Here is a 23,836-nt window from a genome sequence, read left to right as displayed (position 1 = left end):
TTTTATCACTCATTGTGAATGACAAAACTCGTTGATAAATGAGGCCCTAAATTTGTTATCATTTACTCATAAATTATTATTATCAGGTTAAAAGGCCATGTGGCTTACAGTATCTCCCTTTCATGGTGTGGGTGTGTGTGTTATCACACGTCGTTTGTAGAGTCTAGCTGTGATTTCCCAAGTCAGCACCTGGATACCATTATTTATATTTCAAGTGGGCTTATTTATTCTCTTAAAATCAGGAAGATGCTCTGCCTTTGAGAAACCAAGAAGCAGGAGAGATTACTCGAGATTACTGTGAGATTTACCTGCACTCTCCCCTCTAGTAGCACTGAGATCAGTCTTGCTGACTTTCTGGCTGCCCCTTCCGGGAGGGAGCAGCCGGATCAGCATGACAAGGGGGCGTGGCCAACACAAGGAGGCGGGGCCGGCCAGACGGCCGTTATTACACAATGCAGAAATTACAGGCATTGTGAAGTAGGGGGCGTGGCCAAAATGACGCGATGCAAAATGACCGGCCTCCCCGCTGCGGGTGCTTTGAAGGTAATTCCGGGGGGGTATAGGAGGGTAGGCGGCAGCCAGGAGGATTGCCTGCCTTCCCGGGAGGTCGGGAGCAGCACCTGATTTTCGGGAGGCTCCCGACCAAGGGCGTTATTCAATTTGAGGCAAAAAGCCGTTTCCGCGTGTATTTGGCGGAAACTTTTCGCTGATGATGTCATTTTCGCCTGTTTTGACTTTACTCCGTATTCTATTTGAAAGACTTTCCGCCTAGGAGGAAAGTCAATGCAGTGTAATTGGCCGAAAAGTTTTGTCTATGAATAGGAGGCGGAAAAAAGTGCAGAATTGGGGTTTTGGGGTGCAATGTTGCGGGAACCTCCGTGCAGCCTTCAGACAGTCCCCCAAAGGTAAACTGTGTCAATAAAATAAAAAAAAAACACTTAAGAACACCCCAAAAATTGACTTTGAATTTGGGGACTTAAAAAAAAAATGTTGGGGGACAAAGATAAAAACTAGCGAACTTGACTCTGGGGGGGTCCCCAAGTATGCCCCAAGTGTTTTTTTGATTGCAGGTGCTTGCGGCAGGTGGATTTTTCATGATTTTTTCAACTTTACTTTAGCAACTTTTAAATATGCTGGCCCCCATTTTCAAGTACCCCATATTTGCTGAGATAAGTTATTATATGCAAAAAATACTCCCGAATACTATTCTGCACCACTTATACAAAAATGCTATTTAGCAGCTATTGAGCCCAAATACCTTCAGCAAGCCAAATCGGAGGGTACAATAGTTAACCCTCATGTCAGAGCATCTTTTGGGGGGTGTCAGGCTGATTTCCACAAATCTGACAGTACTTTCCACCTGTTCAAGTTTCGCCGGGTCCCGTTTTCGCGTACTTTCATATTGAATACAGTGTAAAGCGGGCACACGAGCTATACTTTTCCGCCTACAAAACACGCGATGTAGGCAAAAAGTCTGGGAGGCGGAAAAGTATTGCGGGTCCGCTTTAATTGAATACGGCTGCAAATCGGGAGGGTAGGCAAGTATGACTGAGATACCCAGCAGCACAGGAAATACACAGTAAAAGACCTGTTTTTAAATGAGCTTTTGACCAGGTTCTGGGTACCTTATTTATTTCCAGGGTGCTGCTCATCTGTGTGTACCATTATTATAATCATAATAAAATATTATAATATATAATATAATATAATATAATATTATAATATAATAATTGTTATTAGCCAATGAAATCACTGGGATGACTGCAGAAGCAGGAGAGATGTCACAGTGGAAGTGGTTTCATGACATCATGAGCTTATTTTTGAGCAACTTAGACCATTTGTAGGAGGAAATTCATAAATTTGCAGGTTAATATGATGTTGACAACAGGCAAAAAATCTGATGGAAAGAACTAGACAGAACAGGAGAAGACATTTCTTGTTGTAGTGACTCAATCCAGACATACCTGTACACCTTTGTGTATATATTGTTTACATGAGATTGATATGGTAGGTAGTTTGCATCTACAGTACAGGGCATTACCCTGGTTTTCAGGCAGCTACAAAGCCTTTTCCTATCCACAAAGGGAATTTTATATGAGGGGAGATGTACTAAGCCTTGGGGGTATATTATTAAAGTGGGAGTTTTCAGAAGTGGAGATGTTGCCCATAGCAACCAATCAGATTCTACTTAACATTTAACTAGCACCTTCTAGAAGATAATAGCTAGAATCTGATTGGTTGCTATCGGCAACATCTCCACTTCTAAAAACTCTCACTATAGTAAATTTACCCGCTGGGGGTCTATTCATTATGTTAATTATCAGGATAATTAACATACTAACTGGACGTAAGAGCGTCATCATTGCTCTGACGCGGAGACAGCTGATCCGAAAATCAGCTGTCTCCCTGAAGTGCTTCACTGCTCCTTTGATAAATTCTGTCCCCATGCTAGTGTATGGGGATAGCGGGCCATTCCAAGGGCTCTATTTACTACAATCCGCATACTGAATGCAGATTGTAGTGTGATATTAACCACTGAATTATCACAGGGATTTACTACAAATGCCTTGCAGGGACAGAGCTTGCGATAAAGCTCTGTCCCTGCGAATCCCCTCCGCACACTAGTCACAGTATTTTCGGAAAAAATACAGTGACAAAGTGCCCGTGCATGCGCCAACCTGCCACCGCTGCTACCCCCTGGCGCTAAGCGACCCCCCCCTCCCTTAATTACACTTACCTGCATGTTCCGGGCCTCTGGCGATGTCCTCCGTGCCTCCGATCAGGTGATCTCCCATACTGCACTGGGACCCGTTCACCTGATGACCGGCCCACAGTGCAGCATGGGAGACCAGCTGACCGGAGGGGAGGCATCACCGGAGGCCCGATCACTGGTCCATGGAGTCAGGTAAGTTAATTTTTTTTTACTATTTATTTTTTTTCAGTGAATCAGCTGGCGGTCTGTTTAGACCACACAGCTGATTACTGGGACCGACTGCCGACTCTGCTCTCCCCGTTAGAGCAGAGTAGGAGCCCAGTAACCGGGGGGAAACCTTGGATAACACCACCTCCAGGTGGCGTTATTATCACAGGGCCTCCCCAGGTATTTATTTCACAATTTATTTTTAGTAACTCTGGTTGGATCACATTTCCCATTACAATTATGGGAAATGCGATCTGATTACTACAAATAAGTGATATTTAGAGGTTGGAGTAGAATTTTATGAATTCTACTCCAATTGCCCTGTAATAACTATAGGTGATACTAAAATAATGTGAAAAGGGTGTGAAAACACCCTTTTTCACTTTATTTTAGTAAAAATAATGTTAATAAATAGAGCCCCAGGTGAGGTACAGTAGAACCATTGCTATTTGTTTATACATTTGTGTAAAGCTTTACACTGACTGTTAGTACCATTTTCACCTCCAACCTGCTTGGAAGCGGCACCTTACAAAAGCCGCAGCTTCGTAAATAATGCCCAATGTATTTAACACCCTTTTTCACTTTATTTTAGTAAAGATAATGTTAATAAATAGAGCCCCAACAGAGAAAGGTAAGCAGGAGATTTCTGTGAAACATCTCCTGCTTTACCTTCTTGATAAATGGCCCGGACACTTCATATCTACAACTGCAGGTGCAAATGGTAATTTTCACCTGCTTTTGTAGAAATTAAGTGATGATGAATAGACCCCCCTGGATAGAGATAAACTGAAGAGAGATAAAGTACCAACCAATCAGCTCCAGTCAGTTTACAGGCTGTATTTGAAAAATTAGTTAGGAGCTGATTGGTTGGTACTTTATCTATCTCCACTTTATCTCTCTCCAAGGCTTAAAACATCTACCCCAAGGTCTTATTATGGGGAAAATGTATCACACCTTCGAAAGATGACAAGCGGCTTATTTATGAAGTACAAAAATATTATTGTCAATTTCTCCACCTGTCTTTTTTTGAAGGTTTGATACTAGTCAAGTGTGTGGCAAGTATCATTAGTAGGTCCCCTGTCCTTCAGGAAAAATGTTAAAATTTTTTGTAATATGTATCAATGATTTTAAATAACACCAAACTATCTTTTTTCAGTAACTCTGATTTTGTAAAGAAATTTGAACACATGACATATTTCAATGAAAATAATATTTATTGTGGCTATCAGAAAGTGACCTTTCACTCGTATTTGAAAGACGTGACCTTGAAGTCACCTTTCACAGATACGTAAGTTATTTTATCATAGCCGTGGCGATTGGGAAAAGAGATCTCATGACCGTCAGGAAGTTTCACTTCAAACTTGTTCCCAGCAAACTTGATTGAGATCTGTGGAGGAAAAAAAATAAAGAGTTTGTGATGATTTCCCAGAATTCCTGTGTTGCATAAAGTGTAAATATTTCAAAGAAAGCAGTCACTGAAGTTTGGCTGCAGCACCCACAGGCAGGAACAGCTGATCCCACCTTTCCACGTTGATGAGCCAACTGTGCGCTACCACCCCACCTTAGATAATGCTGGAAAAATGGTGCATGCACAGAAGAGTGCTAGAGTCTGTGATTTTCTGCCCACGCATTGGCACAATTGTAGTAAGGAGGAAGAGACTCCTTGGCATCTGTACCTGTAGGTCACGCATGTGCATTAGTGTCACTGCTCAGAAAGGAGCAGTAAAAAGCTTCGGGGAGACAGCTGATTTTTGGATCAGCTGTCTCCGAGCCGGAGCAATGATAAATTGCTCCGATGCTCGCGTCAATTTAGTATGTTAATGTTCGGACCCGATAATTAACATAATGAATAGTCCCCTTAGTGAGTCAATATCAATAATGAACACTTCACTGAATCCTTTCTGTTCAGTGACTGAAGTGAATAGAGCAGGCCAGTGCCGGATTAAGGGCCACATTGGTATGGATTGAAAATCATCAAGGGCAATTGTGAGAAGCAGAGGAGCGATGACCAGTTCTTATTGGTGTAGCCAGTGCCATGTGGGCGAGTACACCCATATACTATCAGCCCCAATGTAAGGGGGAGATGCACTAAGCCCTGGAAAGTGATAAATTACAAAGTGATAAACTACCAGCCACTCAGCTCCTAACTGTCATGTTACAGGCTGTGTTTGAAAAATGAAAGGAGCTGATTGGTTGGCAGTTTATCACTCTCCATTGTGTCACTTTCCAGAGCTTAGTACATCTGCCCCATACGTAGAAGTAGAAAACATCATTTTGCAAGGAAAATAGAAATACTATTTTAATATTTACGACTAACCATGTGGCCAACTGGATGGCTTATCATCTCCAAGCTGATGATGGGCCTAGTTCTGCAGGGAGGCCTAGAGATGTAATCCCACCAGCCTCTTTTTTAATCTGGCCCTGAAGCATGCAGTGTCTACAGTATTTCTGCTCCCAATACCAGACACAAGATGAAGAATCATTGGAAGCAGCTGGTATCATCTCCATATCTGTACAGATGCTGTTACTAGAATGATATTTAGCACCAGTGGATCACTACACTTTCACAATTCATTGTGTTATAGCTTATATATTATTAAGATGGACTAACCATACTTGGCCCCCTGCGGGAGGAAGCAGCCTGGTAGGCACAGTGGGGCAGGGTGAGGGGCATGGCACAAGATTGGGGGCAGGTTGGCATGACTGCGTAAACATGTCATCCAGGCCCTGCCCCTGCTACACAATGCCGAGATTATCAACATGGTGTAGAAGGGGGCAGGGCAACTATTATGCGATTCAGCACAAATCACGTCATCGGCTCCCCCTGGACCGCCCACCTGTATTATATAGGTGGGCAGCTGTGGGGTGAAAGTGAACGGCGGCGGAGGATGGGTGCAGGTCGTTGGCAGCCGACCGAGAGACTTGCCAACTCTTCCAAGCAGCCGGGAGCGCCCCCTGATTTTCGGCTGCCTCTTGGCTGTTCTGTTAGAGTAGACAAGTATGGGTCTAGCTCCTGTCCTATTACTGCTATATAGTACATTACAGACTCACATTACAAGGTGTGTGGAGTATGATATACCTTTGTGTGAATCTAGGGGGTAGATTTACGAAAGCTTATAAAAATAAAAGGTTGTGGTGTTGTCCATAGCAACCAATCAGATTATAGCTATAATTTCTCTATTGCATCCTTGAAAATGATGGACAGAATTTGATTGGTTACTATGGCAACACCGCCACTTGTCTGTTTTAGAAGCTTTAGGCAAATTAATAATAAATGAATAATATTATGACCATTTCAGATAAATGGACAGTGTTACAACTGCCCACATTCTCTCATCTGGGGCGGGATGCACTAAACGGAAACTGTGGTAAAACCCCTGTTTACCGCATTTTCCATATGCATCAATCACCTGGCCACCGGGCTCCAATGCGGAGGGTAACGCCATCTTAGCTTACCCTATAGATGCCTATGGGCTTCTACCGCATCTCGCTGCTAGGAGGGATCCGATCGGATCCCTCCCAGCATGTCCCACGGCCGCCGCATCACTCTGCGCCTGCACAGATGAACTACCCGGTCATAAACCCGGAAGTCCACTGTGCAGCAGAGATCGAAAAGGACAGCTCTTATCCTTTGCTGTACTTTTCGCATATGTTAGTGCATATGCGATCAGTACCAATGCGATGTCCGGCGGTGTTAGGCGGTAAGTGTTACTGCATCCCGCCCCTGGTAACCGTAATGCTGGGTACACACGAGACGATCTGTTCAGCGAACGATATTGCTGAACGATCACCCTTGAAATTCCTGGTGTGCTGGATGAACGATATTGTTCATCCACACACCAAAGATATCACCAACGATGAACAACCAACGATCGCAAACCCCTATCGAAAATGCACAATATCGTCCAGATTGGCCTGCATGCATGCCTGTTGTCCAGCATTGTTGGTCGTTCATTGCATATACACGGAACGATATGAATGATATATCGTTGAACGATATCGTTATCATTCATATCGTTACGATATATCGTTCCGTGTGTATGCACCTTAAAAAAAAAAAAAAAAACAAGTACAACACTTCATTGTAATAAAAGGATTTAATAATTAATACAATTAAATAAAAATTATGAGGGTGGATGAGTAACCTTTATCATATGACTAATATGAATGATAGTAACATGCTTGCCCTTTGGCATGAGATATCTATAATCTCCTCATACTGACCTTGACTTCTGTGCCCGGTGAAAAGCACATGTGCCCATCCCTCTGTTCTGACTCCCAGTTGTTGCTGTGCTTGGAGTTGCACACAATTGTCTTTTCATGTAAGCGAGGGTTGAAATGAAGCCCTATATCACTGGCACTGCGGCCCAGGTTGAAGGAGAAGCTGTATGGGCAAAGCAGGGGTTAAGTAAAAGATTAGACGTAATACTGACAGAGGAATTTAAACAACCATAAGTAGGTTTTCCAAGTCAGTTGCTTTTTCTGCAACTGGAAAATCAATTAGTAATTTGTATTGCTTGTTTGTCTACAGTTTGGTCATCTTATTATATACCAGGGACGTGTGGTCAGGGGAGGCAGAGCCTCTCCTTTCATACTCCCTCCCTAATCATACTCGGTGTCATGCTCCAGAGTATTAATATAAAAGCTATGTTTTTATACATGTGTGCCTCACCGCACGTCACTGCTATATACAGGGGCGTAACTCCCTCTGTGGCAACCCAAGCAGCTGCTATGAAGTCCAACAAGGTGGGAGAGCACTGTCAGAGCTGGCCCTAGCCAATTAGGTCCCCTTGGCAAGATTTTGGCCGGTGCTCACCCTATCTATAGATATATAAGTGTATATATGCATATATATATATATATATATATAAATATGATATAGATATGATATATACATTATATATGATAATATATATATATATGTATATATATATATATAAATCAAAAAATGAGGTGGCAATCCAAGACTTGTACCTAAATCTACAACGGTGCTTTATTGCGATAAATATTGATATACAGTCAGGTCCATAAATATTGGGACATTGACAGAATTTTCAAATTTTGGCCGCTAGTCACCACCACAATGGTTTTGAAATGAAACAAACAAGATGTGCTTTAACTGCAGACTTTCAGATTTAATTTGAGGGTAATTACATCCAAATCAGGTGAACGGTGTAGGAATTACAACAGTTTCAATATGTGCCTCCCACTTTTTAAGGGGCCAAAAGTAATGGGACTATCAACTCAAAAGCTATTTCATGGACAGGTGTGGGCTATTCCCTCGTTATTTAATTATCAGTTAAGCAGGTAAAAGGTCTGGAGTTGACTCTAGGTGTGACATTTGCATTTGGAATCAGTTGCTGTCAACTCTCAATATGAGATCCAAAGAGCTGTCACTATCAGTGAAGCAAGCCATCATTAGGCTGAAAAATCAAAACAAACCCATCAGAGAGATAGCAAAAACATTAGGTGTGGCCAAATCAACTGTTTGGAACATTCTTAAAAAAGAAAGAACGCACCGGAGAGCTCAGCAACACCAAAAGACCCGGAAGACCATGGAAAACAACTGTGGTGGATGATAAAAGAATTATTTCCCTGGTGAAGAAAAACCCCTTCACAACAGTTGGCCAAATCAAGAACACTCTCCAGGAGGCAGATGTATATGTGTCAAAGTCAACAATCAAGAGAAGACTTCACAAGAGTGAATATAGAGGGTACACCACAAGAGGCAAACCATTGGTGAGCCACAAAAACAGGAAGACCAGATTAGAGATTGCCAAACAACAGCTAAAAAAGCCATTACAATTCTGGAACAACATTCTATTGACAGATGAGACAAAGATCAACTTGTACCAGAGTGATGGGAAGAGAAGAGAAGGAAAGGAACTGCTCATGATCCAAAACATACCAGCTCATCAGTGAAGCATGGTGGTGGTAGTGTCATGGCGTGGGCATGTATGGCTGCCAATGGAACTGGTTCCCTTGTAATTATTGATGATGTGACTGCTGAAAAAAGCAGCAGAATGAATTCTGGAGTGTTTCGGGCAATATTATATGCTCATATTCAGTCAAATGCTTCAGAACTCATTGGACGGCGCTTCACAGTGCAGATGGACAATGACCCGAAGCATACTGCAAAAGCAACCAAAGAGTTTTTTAAGGCTAAAAAGTGGAATGTTATGCAATGGCCAAGTCAATCCCCTGACCTGAATCCGATTGAGCATGCATTTCACTTGATGAAGACAAAACTGAAGGGAAAATGCCCCAAGAACAAGCAGGAACTGAAGACATTTGCAGTAGAGGCCTGGCAGAGGATCACCAGGGATGAAACCCAGCATCTGGTGAGGTCTATGCGTTCCAGACTTCAGGCTGTAATTGCCTGCAAAGGATTTGCAACAAAGTATTAAAAAGTGAAAGTTAGATTTAGGATTGTTTAGTTTGTCCCATTACTTTTGGCACCTTAAAAAGTGGGAGGCACATATAGAAACTGTTGTAATTCCTACACCGTTCACCTGATTTGGATGTAATTACCCTCAAATTAAATCTGAAAGTCTGCAGTTAAATCACATCTTGTTTGTTTCATTTCAAAGCCATTGTGGTGGTGAATAGAGGCCAAAATATGAAAATTCTGTCAATGTCCCAATATTTATGGACCTGACTGTATATTGCAATAAAGCACCATTGTTGATTTAGGTACAAGTCTTGGAGTGCCACCTCATTTTTTGATTTCTGCATCAGAGGGGTGTGTCCCACTTGGGGAAGGCACCCAAGCAAGGAGATATAGGCTACAGCAGCCGACTGAGTGCCCGATATTGGGATTTATATATATATATATATATATATATATATATACACACAATGTCGATATAGGCAGCACTCCATGGAATAAGCTAATTTTCTGGAGTTATTTATTCCGTGGGGTGCTGCCTATATCGACACCGTATGTGGAGTGTCCTGTCCACCGTATGTGGAGTGCCAGGTTCTTTCAGGACTTTGTGCACCACGGTGGCTGGATTATATATATATATTCTCAGAGTCAGCCTTAGCAGGCAGCAGCACGGCCAGCTCCCATCTCTGACCAGTGCCCAGTGAGTGCCCACCGGCCCTCTCCTGTCTCCTAGCCTGAGGTACCTAGAAAGAGTAAGACACACTATCCAGGCTGGAGTGGGAGTCGCTGGGACCGTCTGTCCTAGGCTGTGCTGGCTGCAGTGCCAGTGGACTGGTGACTGCCTTCTCTCTTGAAGCAGGTGCCTGGTCTGATGGGTGCTGGGCAGGGGCTACTATGGAGGCGGAGCTGTTAAATGCTCCTGCTCTGCTCCTCAATTGAATTAGGTGGAAAGCGGGGGACGAGCATACATATTCCGCTTCTGAAACAGGCGAAGGAGGCGGAAAGTCAGACAGGCAAAACCTTTCCAATATTCCTAATTGAATACGGCCTTTGTTGTAAGTTGTAAGTCATATCTGATGTTTTGGTGTATGATAGCATATGCTAAAAACTACAGTCATTTACATAATCTAGATAATGCATGGGCTCATACTCTCTATAACAGTTACATTTTGTTGGTATATTGAAATTCATATCTGGATAACTGTATCCAAAGTCTTGTGGTAAATCGAATGTTACCAGCACCTAACACTTACACTGATACGTCATGTTTCAAGAATATACCATGAATGTATCTAATGTTTTATAGGGAATTCTACCATGTAAAGCATGTGAGTACTTATACCTGCACACTTGTTGATATCTTGTTTTGTATGTGAAATTACTACTTAGGCCTACCTTTGGAAGTCAACCTATTTGCAAAGTGATCAACTTCCAGTGGAATAAGTTCACAATCTTGACAATTATAAATTGATATTTACAAACTAATATATGAATAATCACAAGATGGTATGGTTTTGATATTTCGCCTCTTGTTCTTCAGCCCATTTGGGTTGTTATTTTAGAAGGAACTTTTCATTCCTTTAATGGTATCCAATCTCTCCTTTTGACATTTACAATTATCCAGCACTAAATTCAGTATAGCTTTCTATCCATTATTTAATACATGCCAAATACCGGTCAATTGTGAGTGATCATATGTAATTGTATTTTATATATAAGTGATCACATTTATTTATGTGTTTATTTTTCTTGCCTGTTGTTTGTTTTTGTAAGGATATTGAAAGGGCTATTTATTTGACTTATAATATAATGAAAAGTTAGGTTTTTAAACACATATATACATATTATAACAACAAAGCTTATCTGCCGTCAAATTCTATGTTTCTATGTTAAAGCTTGCCTCACAAAGGGGTCCTCATTATTTCTCGACAGTTTAGTACCCCTTGACTCCAGGGGGCACCACCAACATGGACTAAAGGATTAAAGTAATTATACTGTACATTGTTGGTTTACATATATTATTATTATTATTATTATTATTATTATTATTATTATTATTATTATTATTATTATTTTTCCTGAATTTATCTTGAGGGTGAAATCACCCTTTTTCTTTTTTTACTGGCTGGATATGTCACATAAATTCAGTGGTGCAGGTTAAAAATCAAAATATGTTGGATATATTAAATAAAGATTATAAATGAGCTATTCTTTACCTGTACACAAATCAGCTGTCATTTTTCAAACTATTGACTTACGATGCAGTATTTGTTTTATGCAAAAATTTAGTGTCGGTGCAAACTTGGCATGTTACAATACAATGGATCATGTTGCATCTGTGTGTGTCAGCAGATGTGTCAGCACCAGAACTGATGGTAACCTTTGATATACAGAATATTATATTCATCCATGGTGGTTTCCTTTGCCTTGTATAATTGACTGTACTTACAGATACAATTCATTGAATTGGCTGTGGAGTTTAAAGTTGGCTATTGTCTGAAGGTATAAATTCATGTAGTCACCAAGTGTTTAGGCACGGCCTGTATGTACTTTTTTGTCTTGACTCCCAACATTACTGCATTACACTCATTCACCACTTGTACTGGGGTCACAAGAGCTACATCCATTACACTAGTTAGCTAGTGCTGATGGCTCATTTGTCTTCCTGCAGCTGTTTCCATTACTGTGCAGAGGTGCACTATATGTTGGCACTTTATAAAGGAGAATAATGACTATCTACTGCCTGGTTGAAATGAATATGTTTTACCAAGCACCTGATATGTAGAAACGTTGGTGCTCCGTCCCAAGTGAATCCTTTGCCTGTCTGTCTTCCACAACTTGCACTACTGGGAGGAATTTAGCATCATGCATGTCATACGAGAATCGTACAGTATGTACAGATTGTGCTCTCCAATAGCAACATACTGTAAATAAAAGGACCCTAAATATTTTTGTGGACTTAAAAAAACTTTTGTCACCCTGCCTAACACCTAAACCATTATTTCAAAAAGGGAAAATGGGCAACGTCGCCCCCCCCCCCCCCCCAAAAAGGTAATTTTTAGCAAAACCGTATTTAATTCTCAATAGTCCAGTGGAAAATGACACAATGTACTCACTTCTTGGCATCGCCTGGGAGCTGGCCCTTTAACTTTAAACTGTCACCAGATTTCAGCTCCAGATTCATAATTTCAAATTTCTCCTGTTTGAGTTAAAGATAAAACACATTGTTAATTAATTGTCTACCACTTACATGGGAAAACTTGTAACCACAATTGTCTACCTAAATTATTCATCATTGTGAAAAGTCACTTTAATTAATTGGGCACAAATTTCGGTATGTGCTGAAAAAAAAAATACACATATAATTATAACTTATTATAACTGTATATACAATCACCATCTGCCTGCACAACCAAATATTGCTGCTAACCTGCATTGGGGAATGTTAACTCTGGAAATCTTAAAAGGTTACTGCAGCTGTTCACCTGGTATACAATGTGTGTGTTTGATTTTCACCAAATAGCCATAAACTGCTATATGTGTGCCCCAAATAACCATCAACTGTTGTTCTGCTTTTCCAACATTTGATTGTAGTTTGGGAGTAAAACTGGAAAACCTGGCTGCCTTCACATTGGCATCGGCTGGTGGTGGGTTTGTTCACAGTAAATGTATGGGGCTCTATTGCACTGTGGTCATTGGCATCATTCATTTATGTTGCCCTGTATGTCCAATTAAGAATCAAATATAGTTATTCATAGAACAGATCTAACAACCACATCTAGTATTTAGTGACCTAATATCCACTGAAAATCGTGCGGAAACGGCAGTTGAATCGTGCCATTGTGTCATAAAAGTTATCATGATAAAATTATATGGCCATAAACTAACGATAAGCAAAGGGCAATCACAGAGACAATAAAACGCTGCTAAGGTAACCACCTGCTGGCAAGATAAAGCAAGGGAATATTATAGGGGTGAGTCAGGTAGGCTGAGGGCAAAAAGCAGGGGATAAAATGATGAAATCTCAGCCTGACTGCAGTCATTACAAGGGTCAGCATGCATACACTATAAACTATGGGTTATTAATGCTAAGTGCACTGTTTATAGGACTTGATTGCCACAGATCAGTCCTGAAAACAACAGAAACTTCTAAACTGATTAAATTTACTATCTGCAATGAAGAAACGTTTTGTATCCCAGAAAGTTATGATGATATACTATTATTACCCTCTTGCACCTCAGATTTGGTAGTGGAGAGTGCAGTGGATCAATACCTTTTTATTTATTTTTGTGGTTACAATTCTCTTGCACCCCAACTTTACCTAATTTAATTCAACTTGTGTCAGGTTATTCCCCAGGTGTATAATATAAATGCTAGTCATGGGGGTGGTCTTCTCTTTAAAAGCCTATGGGCCTCATTCATCCGCGCCGCACACAGTGCCCCCTGAGCTGCAGCCGTTTACTGGGAGTGCTGAGCCAGGGTCTTACAACGCAGACTTCCTGGCTTCGGTTACATAGCTGCGAGGAACAATCCATACCTGTCAAATCTCCCTGATTGTCAGTGAGACTCCCTGTAGTTGCATCACCCTGACTCCCCGTCAGGGCTGGTTCTAGACATTGTGGAGCTCAGGGCGAAAGTTCACAGTTGCGCCCCCCTCTCCAAGAAAAAAACCCCAACAACTTTTTGTAGATGACCTTCATCTGCGCGCGCTTTATGCACATGCGCTCCTTGAAAGGGGGCGTGTCCTTGTGGAACACCCCCAATTCATCACACTGTGGGGCGTGCCCAGCACTTAAGGTGCTGGGCTTCTCCCAAGCTCTCCCCTCGTGGCAAATAATTGCCATGTGCAGTAATGCGCCTTACACAGTAATGCACTTTCTAAATACATTATGCCACATGCAGTAATGCCCTTTATAAACACATTATGCCACACGCAGTAATGCCCTGTATAACACATTATGCCACGCACAGTAATGCCCTGTATAACACATTATGCCACACGCAGTAATGCCCTGTATAACACATTATGCCACATGCAGTAATGCCCTTTATAAACACATTATGCCACACGCAGTAATGCCCTGTATAACACATTATGCCACATGCAGTAATGCCCTGTATAACACATTATGGGCTCTATTTACTACAATCCGCATATTGAATACGGATTGTAGTGTGATATTACCGAGTGAATTCGCATTGCGAATTCAGGCAATATCACAGGGATTTACTACAAATGCCTTGCAGGGACAGAGCTTGTGATAAAGCTCTGTCCCTGTGGATCCCATCCGCACTCTAGTCGCTGTATTTTCGGAAAAAATACCATGACTAAGAGCCTGCGCATGCGCCGACCCTCCGTCGCTGCTACCCCTCACCGATGCTAAGCCCCGCCCCCACGATCGCGGACCCCCGCGACCCCCCCCTCCCTTCATTACACTTACCTGCATCCTCCTGGCCTCCGGTGATCTTCTCCGGGCTTCCCGATCAGGTGATCTCCCATACTGCACGCACTGGGACCCGATCACCTGATGACCGGGCAGCAGGGCACTATGGGAGACCAGCTGACCGGAGAGGAGCCATCACCGGAGGCCCGATCACCGGTCCCTGGAGTCAGGTAAGTAAAAAAAAAATGTTTCAATTTTTTTTTTCTTTTTTTTACAGCAATCAGTTTGCGGTCTGTTTAGACCACATAGCTGATTACTGGTACCGGCTCCCGCCTCTGCTCTCCCCGTTAGAGCAGAGTGGGAGCCCGGTAACCGGAGGAGACCCTGGATAACGCCACCTCCAGGTGGCGTTATTATCACAGGGCTTTCCCCGGTATTTTTTTACAATTTATTTTTAGTAACTATGGTCGGATCACATTTCCCATTACAATTATGGGAAATGCGATCTGCTTTACTAAAAATAAGTGATACCTAGGGGTTGGAGTAGAATTTTACTAATTCTACTCCAATTGCCCTGTAATAACTACAGGTGAAACTAAAATAATGTGAAACCACCCTTTTTCACTTTATTTTAGTAAAAATAATGTTAATAAATAGAGCCCTAAGTCACATGCAGTAATGGTCTTTATAACACACTATGCCACATGCAATAATGCCCTGTATAACACATTATGCCACACGCAGCAATGCCCTGTATAACACATTATGCCACATGCAGTAATGCCCTGTATAACACATTATGCCACATGCATTAATGCCCTGTGTAACACATTATGCCACATGCAGTAATGCCCTGTATAACACATTATGCCACATGCAGTAATGCCCTGTATAACATATTATGCCATACGCAGTAATGCCCTGTATAATACATTGTGCCACACACAGTAATTCCCTTTATAATACAGTATCCCCAATTCAAATTATGCCACACATTAGTCCCTTATTCATGTTATGACACACAATGGTGCCCCTTTTACACAATGCCCAAATTAGTGCCCCTTATACACAAGGCCCACAGTACTTAGTAGTGCCTCTAATACAATGCCCACAGTAGTCGTGCCCCCTATAGTAGTGTCCACATTAGTAGTGCCCCAGTAAAAATGCCCCCTATAGTAGTAGTCATGACGTCCCTCCCATAGTGCTCTATGTGGGAGCCGGAGCTCTGGAGTGATCTTTGGCTGCCGTTGCAGGGAGGGAGCCGGGTGCCAGCCAATAACAAATATCAGTGGGCGCCCGGCAATGCGGGGGGGGATTGGCGCTGGTTTTTTTTTTTTTTTATGGGATTTTATTTTTTTTTGCCTTCTGGGGACTCAGTGGCGCCCTCTAGGGGCCGGCGCCCCGGGCGACGGCCATGTTAGCCCACCCCTAGAACCGCCACTGCTCCCAGTAGAGTCTAGCATTTTTCCCGATTGCACCTTACCCCCATTATGAAGCTATATATACAGTATATATATATATATATATATATATATATATATTTATATATATAACCAAAGAAAAAAGAGATATATACATTCAAATAGGATCATTAGTATCATTTCTCTGACACACTGAGATGAACTAAGCTCTGGAAAGTCATACTTTGGAAAATGATAAACTACCAACCAATCAGCTCCTTACTGTCATTTTTCAAACACAGCCTGTAACATGACAATTAGGAGCTGAGTGGCTGGTAGTTTATCACTCTCCAACTTATCACTTCCCAGAGCTTAGTACATCTCCCCCAATGATATCCCTGTGGCTACATGTATTTTCTGTAAAGTATTAGTGTGTTTTCATCAACAAGTAGATCTTACTAACTGCTTTGGGCCCCATTTACATTTGGATGTAAGTCAATTTTATGACACACCCCTCAGATGTAGCAGTACACGTCCACTTTACCACCGTGCTCATAGGTGCTGCTATCGCAATCTCCCTGAAATGCTTCTTCAAAAGTAAGCAAGTATGGGCCAATCTGAGTAACCTCAGAGTTATACACACAGAAAACGGAGTTGCAGATGCACTATGCGTACTGTGAACAGTAATGATCGCATAGTGAATCTGCAACTCCATTTTCTGTGTATATTACTTTAAAATCTCAGCATGACAGCACCTTTCATTGCTATTAAGGTGTGCAGTCTGGAGCCCCTCCCTAACCTCAGAGTAACTCAGATGGCCGATGGTCTTACAGATGATCACGTCCAATGTGCAGATAATCCTCAGCCCAGATATAAAGCATAGTTCATGGTTTTTATTATCTGTGTGATATCTAGAATAGATAATGTCTTCCCTGTTTTTAATCATTGCATTTAGTAAAAGTTGCAGGAGGGCATATAAAAGTCGGTAAATGAAGGCAACCCCTAGTTAGAATACTGTTAGGAAAGGAAAATATCATTGCACCATTGATATCACACTGAGATCATGATTTATACTGTAGTTGAATGTCAGTCCATTCACACCACATAAAATGTGACATAAGTTATATATGGTGCAGTTAAACCTATACTATATGTGCACTTGGGGAAGAAATTCATGACTAAATCAGCAAAGTGAGTAAGGGTGCAGAGACACCTCAGTTTGGACTTACACATGGGTGTCATTACGATCTCACTTTTAGGAAGCACATTTGTCATTGGCTCATAGCCCTTCTGAAGGTTTCTTAAGATGGGTACACACCTACCAGATATATCTGCAGATGATGGTTGTTCATACACACTGAACAACCATCATCTTCCTTCTGTCCGCGGTTCCTGCTGGCCGGGGGTCACACCGCAAGTGTATGGGCAGTCGGCTGATCTCCCGTACACACAGCACGATGGACAGATACTGTATATCTGCAGATATATCTGCCATCGGCTGTGCTGCGATATGTCTAGGAAAGACGTTGTTCACAGACATATCGCTGGTACACACTGGCTGACGGGCACCCGATATATTGGCCGATCGATTGATTGGCCCATATATCTGCCATTGTGCTCCCAGCAATTTTTTGCTCTGGAGATCTCTATACTCTAGATGTAGGGGTCTATTCACTAAGCCTTGGAGAGTGATAAAGTGGAGAGAGATAAAGTACCAACCAATCAGCTCCTAACTATAATTTTTCAAGCACAGCCTGTAAAGTGACAGTTAGGAGCTGATTGGTTGGTACTTTATCTCTCTACACTTTATCTCTCTCCAAGGCTTAGTGAATAGACCCCTTAAAGCCTTACATATCTTAAGATACGTGAAACTCCGACTACAAGTGTACAGATGCATATTTTAAGTGTATTTATAATGCTCAATTTTAGGTTTAGTTCTAAATCAGGTGCTGAATGTGCAATCTGTAATAGCCCCTGTTGTACAGTTTTAGAAAACATTAACCCGTGGCTACATGGATGTCTGGGGTTGTAGTCCAACCATTGCTACTGTAGTGTATGTAGAGCAGGAATGAGGAAATAAACTTACAGCCATGGTGAAGAGCTTGATGGTGGATCTATAGGGAAGCTGTGGAAGAAAGTACCTCCTGCCGATTGGGACCCTTATTTATATCCCATTTCATTTAGTCCTTGCCAAAGTTACACATTAACTTGAATGGATCCTGGTGTAGCCACATCCAGGACTTTGGACTGGTGACAGCATTTTACATCTCGGTAAATATGACCAGGCTATAGAAGGGGCATGAATTCTGCCCTGCATGTGTGGTAGTGAGAGTGATTTGTCACGGAAAGCCATTATGTTGTGCAAAAAATACAATGCGGAAATGTTACCAGTATTTGTAATGACTCACTGAAGTTCATTGATTTTGCTCTGCCTAGAATGTAAATGTAAACTTACAATAGACTCTATGCTTTAGTATGGTGTGGTTGTCATTAGTGTCATTGTCCTATATATACTGTACCTTAGTCACTCATGCAGATGGATTAGGAGGAGGTAAAATAACTGCCAATGTCGCTATTCAAAATAATGACACAGATATTGGGCCATATTTAATTTGAGGCGAAAACCCGTTATCGCCGATAATTTATCACCGATGACGTCATTTTTGCCTATTGTCATTATCCCTGTATTCAATTGCAAAGACTTTTCGCCGGTGCAAAAAGTCAATGTAAAAAAATGGGGATAATTTTTCGCTAGCCTTTAGCTGGCAAAAAAAGTGCAGAATTGGGGTTTAGACTTAAAAAAAATAGCCTGCACCCCTGGGAATGGCCCCTAAAAGTAATGTATGTAAAAAAAATAAAATAAAATAGGGACACCCCAAAAAATTTACTTTAATTTTGGGGCTAAAAAAATAATAATTAGGGAATAACACACTTTTAAAATAGTGATAATAAATTCAGAGGGGTACCAAAGTATGCGGCAGGTGTTTTCTTCATTGCGGGGAGTAGCGGCAGGTGCATTTTTGAAGAATTTTTAAAATCATTTTAGGGACTTAAAAATATGCTTGCACCCATTTTCATGTACCCCAAATTTGATGGGCATAGTTATTTTCCCCCAAAAAAATAGTTAAATTCTCTTCTGCGTCACCTTCTTCAAAGCCGCATTCATGCACTTGCCGCGGCTATTTAAAAACCCGACTTCCCTTCTGCATGCAAAAACGGGGGACCCATAGTGATCCTCCATGTCTGGACATCTTTAGGGGGATCCAAGGATGATTTCCCGAAAGCTCCCTTTTATTTTTGCCGATCCAAGTTCTGCCGGTTCCCGTTTTCGTGTCCTTTTAAATTGAATGCGGGGAATATCGGTCACGAGCGCAATACTTTTCCACCTGGAAAACAGGCGATGGAGGCGAAAAGTCCAGCAGGTGAAAAGTCTTGACTTTTTGCCTCAAATTTAATACAGGCCATTGTCTGGTTACAGCTCCCATATATTCCAGACTAGGACATTCTGGCTGATAACAAGGGTCCAGCATAGATTACATATAATGTATTCTATATAACATGTATATTTGATATATAAATAAATATACATTAATCACATTATTTTGCTCTTCAGTTACTTGGTGTATCCTAGGGAGTTTTATATTCTTTTCCAGGGTGTGTTGGTCTATTTATTGAGGTAAATATGAGGGCAAAGGGTGACACATTTCCACTCCTATCTCCATATCAGTTTTTATTTCAGTCTGTAATCAGGGAAAACATGAAACCAAAGAGGATTCTAAGTGGAGTTTGCTCAGTAACATGTGACCTGTTCTCCACACATCCTCTAATGAGAAATGTTGCAAGCAGTATAAAGAGATTAGAAGTGGAGGAGTTCCCTATGTACTTGATAAATGCTAGCTAGTAGCTAATTGATTGTTATGAGCAACTTTTCCACTTGTCCACTTCACCACTTTTTATACTGTTTGATACATCTCCCCCATGTCACCATTGAGGTGTTTGAGGAGAGCTGTGCTATATGTTCTATCTAAATGTATATGGTGAAGCTCTTCTACAAAAAACAGAGTACTGGGGGTTATGTAATAACATTGAACCCTTAGGGTCCTTTTGTTTGTGCTTTGAAAGCATACTTGCTTACTTTTTAGGTGAGGTCCAATGAGCAAGTGCAAGGGCATGAATGATGATGCGAATCAAGTCAACTTGGTCCAATCCTACTGCAACATGATGCAATTCACTGTATCACAGTGTGAACCCCAACCACTTCACTGGGATGTGGATGGGATTGGTAGTCTCCCATTTCACTTGTCAACTATGGAGGACAGTGGCGTAACTAGAAATTTTGCTCCTCCCCTGCCAAAACAAATATGGTGCCCCCTGCTGCGATTGGGGAGGGGGAGGAAGTAGGCGAGGAGAAGAGGAGAGTGAGATGTCAAACTTAAATATATAGATGTGCATATAGTCATCTCACAATGCACCTTTAACTTTTACTGGCTGTCACACTGTATACAGTATATATATATCTATATATTATATACACTGGATACTGTATACAGTGTGTCAGTCAGTAAAAGTTAGATGTACATTGTGAGGTGATTATATATATATATATATATATATATATATTAGGGGTGAGCGGGTTCGGATTTCTGAAATCCGAACCCCCCCGAGACCCCCGGATCCGAGGCAGATCCGAGTCAGGCTCGACTTTTCCCGCCTGACTCGGATCTGAAATCGAGGCAAAACGTCATCATCCCGCCTTCCGAGTCTCGCGGGTTTTGGAACCTATATAAGGTACCCGCGTCGGCACCATTTTCTCACTCGGCTGTGGACAGTGAAGAGGGAGGGTGGGAGTTAGGGCTGGCTGGGCTGTGTAGTGTAGTGTAGTGCAGAGTAGTGTTGTGCTGTGCTGCGCTGTGCTGCTGTTGTCCACTACTTCAAAGTCCATAGGGGCTGGCTGTGTTGTGCTGTGCTGCTGTTGTTAATAGGGGCTGTGTCCACTACTTCAAAGTCCATAGGGGCTGGCAGGACTGTGTTGTGCAGTCAGTTCTCCATAGGGGCTGTGTCCACTCCAAAGTCCTGTGCAGTGTCCCAGTCCTAAAGGGGTGCTGTAGTGTTGTCCAGGGGGTGCTCTGTCCATCAGGGGTGCTCCCCCCAAGTGCTAAAAAAATAATATTTTTTGTGTGTTTGTGAATTGTGTGCGCAGTAGCCGCACGTGCATCAACAAAGTAGTGCCAAGCGTGCGCCTGTGTCATAAGTAAAGGGCCAGCTGGCTTGACCGTTAAAGGGTGCTGTAACCCCCAAAGTACACTCCAGTCCAAACCAAAAAAAAAAATATTTTCTGTGTTTGTGAATTGTGTGCGCAGTAGCCGCACGTGCATCAACAAAGTAGTGCCAAGCGTGCGCCTGTGTCATAAGTAAAGGGCTGGCTGGCTTGACCGTTAAAGGCTGCTGTAACCCCCAAAGTACACTCCAGTCCAAACCAAAAAAATATATATTTTCTGTGTTTGTGAATTGTGTGCGCAGTAGCCGCACGTGCATCAACAAAGTAGTGCCAAGCGTGCGCCTGTGTCATAAGTAAAGGGCCGGCTGGCTTGACCGTTAAAGGGTGCTGTAACCCCCAAAGTACACTCCAGTCCAAACCAAAAAAAAAATTATTTTCTGTGTTTGTGAATTGTGTGCGCAGTAGCCGCACGTGCATCAACAAAGTAGTGCCAAGCGTGCGCCTGTGTCATAAGTAAAGGGCCGGCTGGCTTGACCGTTAAAGGGTGCTGTAACCCCCAAAGTACACTCCAGTCCAAACCAAAAAAAAAATAATTTTCTGTGTTTGTGAATTGTGTGCGCAGTAGCCGCACGTGCATCAACAAAGTAGTGCCAAGCGTGCGCCTGTGTCATAAGTAAAGGGCCGGCTGGCTTGACCATTAAAGGGTGCTGTAACCCCCAAAGTACACTCCAGTCCAAACCAAAAAAAAATTATTTTCTGTGTTTGTGACTTGTGTACACTGTGGCTGCAAGTGCATCAACAAAGGAGCAGCGCCAAGCGTGCGCCTGTGTCCCATAAGTAAAGAGCTGGCTGGCTCATTTCTTAAAGGGTGGTGTAACCCACAAAGTGCACTACTCTCCAGCAAAAATAAAAAAATATTTTCTGTGTTTGTGTGCGCTTTAGCCGCACGTATATATCAATATAACATAAATGGAGGACCAAACTTTCTCCGATAAAAATAAAATAGAGAAAGATCAAGAACCACTTCCTCCTAGTGCTGTTGCTGCTGCTGGGAGTTGTTCATCATCCCAGAGAGGAAGTAGGAACATCACTACTTTTACTAAACAATTGACCCTCCAACAGTCCCTAGCGATGAGGATGAAGTACGACAGCAGTCATCCTGAAGCAAAACGTATAACTGAGGCCTTGACTGCTATGTTGGTGTTAGACGTGCGTCCGGTATCCGCCATTAGTGCAGTGGGATTTTGACAATTGATGGAGGTAGTGTGTCCCCGGTTCCAAATCCCGTCTAGATTCCACCTACATCCTCAAAGTAGTAGCGACAAGCGTGCGTCTGTCTGTTAAAGGGTGGTGTAACTCTCAAAGTGCTCCAAAAAATAAAAAACTATTTTTTTAATGTGTTTGTGACTTGTGTGCGATGTAGCCGCACTTGCATCCTCAAAGCAGCAGCGACAAGCGTGCGTCTGTCTGTTAAAGGGTGGTGACACCCTCAAAGTGTGCTACACAAACAATAAAAATATTCTTCTTTTTTTTTCTGTCTTTGTGACTTGTGTGCGATGTAGCCGCACTTGCATCCTCAAAGCAGCAGCGACAAGCGTGCGTCTGTCTGTTAAAGGGTGGTGACACCCTCAAAGTGTGCTACACAAACAATAAAAATATTCTTCTTTTTTTTTCTGTCTTTGTGACTTGTGTGCGATGTAGCCGCACTTGCATCCTCAAAGCAGCAGCGACAAGCGTGCGTCTGTCTGTTAAAGGGTGGTGACACCCTCAAAGTGTGCTACACAAACAATAAAAATATTCTTCTTTTTTTTTCTGTCTTTGTGACTTGTGTGCGATGTAGCCGCACTTGCATCCTCAAAGCAGCAGCGACAAGCGTGCATCTGTCTGTTAAAGGGTGGTGACACCCTCAAAGTGTGCTACACAAACAATAAAAATATTCTTCTTTTTTTTCTGTCTTTGTGAATTGTGTGGGCTGTAGCCGCACTTGCATCCTCAAAGCAGCAGCGACAAGCGTGCGTCTGTCTGTTAAAGGGTGGTGTAACCCTCAAAGTGCGCTCCACAAACAATAAAAATATTCTTTTTTTTTTTTCCTGTCTTTGTGAATTGTGTGGGCTGTAGCCGCACTTGCATCCTCAAAGCAGCAGCAACAAGCGTGCGTCTGTCTGTTAAAGGATTACATCGGTGACAGCATCCAAGTAGGCATGTCAGACAGTCCGTACCTGTATTGGCAGGAAAAAGAAGCAATTTGGAGGTCCCTGTACAAACTGGCTCTATTTTACCTGAGTTGCCCCCCCTCCAGTGTGTACTCCGAAAGAGTGTTTAGTGCAGCCGGGAACCTTGTCAGTGAAAGGCGTAGGAGGTTGCTTCCACAAAATGTGGAGAAGATGATGTTCATAAAATGAATTATCAACTCTTCCAGGGAGACCAGCCTCCAGAACATACAGAGGGACCTGTGGTTGTGGATTCCAGCGGGGATGAATTAATACTCTGTGAGGATGAGGATGTACACACTGAAGAGGGTGAGG

At 42.3% G+C, this 23,836-nt stretch overlaps 1 protein-coding gene across 1 annotated transcript in view; it reads right to left on the bottom strand.

Moving 5' to 3' along the window:
• Window positions 1-4,160: 4,160 nt before the first annotated feature.
• Window positions 4,161-23,836, bottom strand: part of LGALS2 (galectin 2) — a 30,987-nt gene continuing 11,311 nt past the window's right edge. The window contains exons 2-4 of the mRNA XM_088456924.1: window positions 12,425-12,507; window positions 7,145-7,304; window positions 4,161-4,307 (exon numbers count right to left, since the gene is read on the bottom strand). Coding sequence (XP_088313050.1) covers window positions 4,161-4,307; window positions 7,145-7,304; window positions 12,425-12,507 — 390 coding nt within the window. The remainder of the gene's footprint in view (window positions 4,308-7,144; window positions 7,305-12,424; window positions 12,508-23,836) is intronic.

Source organism: Taudactylus pleione, unplaced genomic scaffold, assembly GCF_031769625.1.
Source record: "Taudactylus pleione unplaced genomic scaffold, aTauple2 ptg000726l, whole genome shotgun sequence".
Taxonomy (NCBI): Eukaryota; Metazoa; Chordata; class Amphibia; order Anura; family Myobatrachidae; genus Taudactylus; species Taudactylus pleione.
Note: the sequence above shows the minus strand (reverse complement) of the source record. Positions and strands in the feature narration are given on the sequence as shown.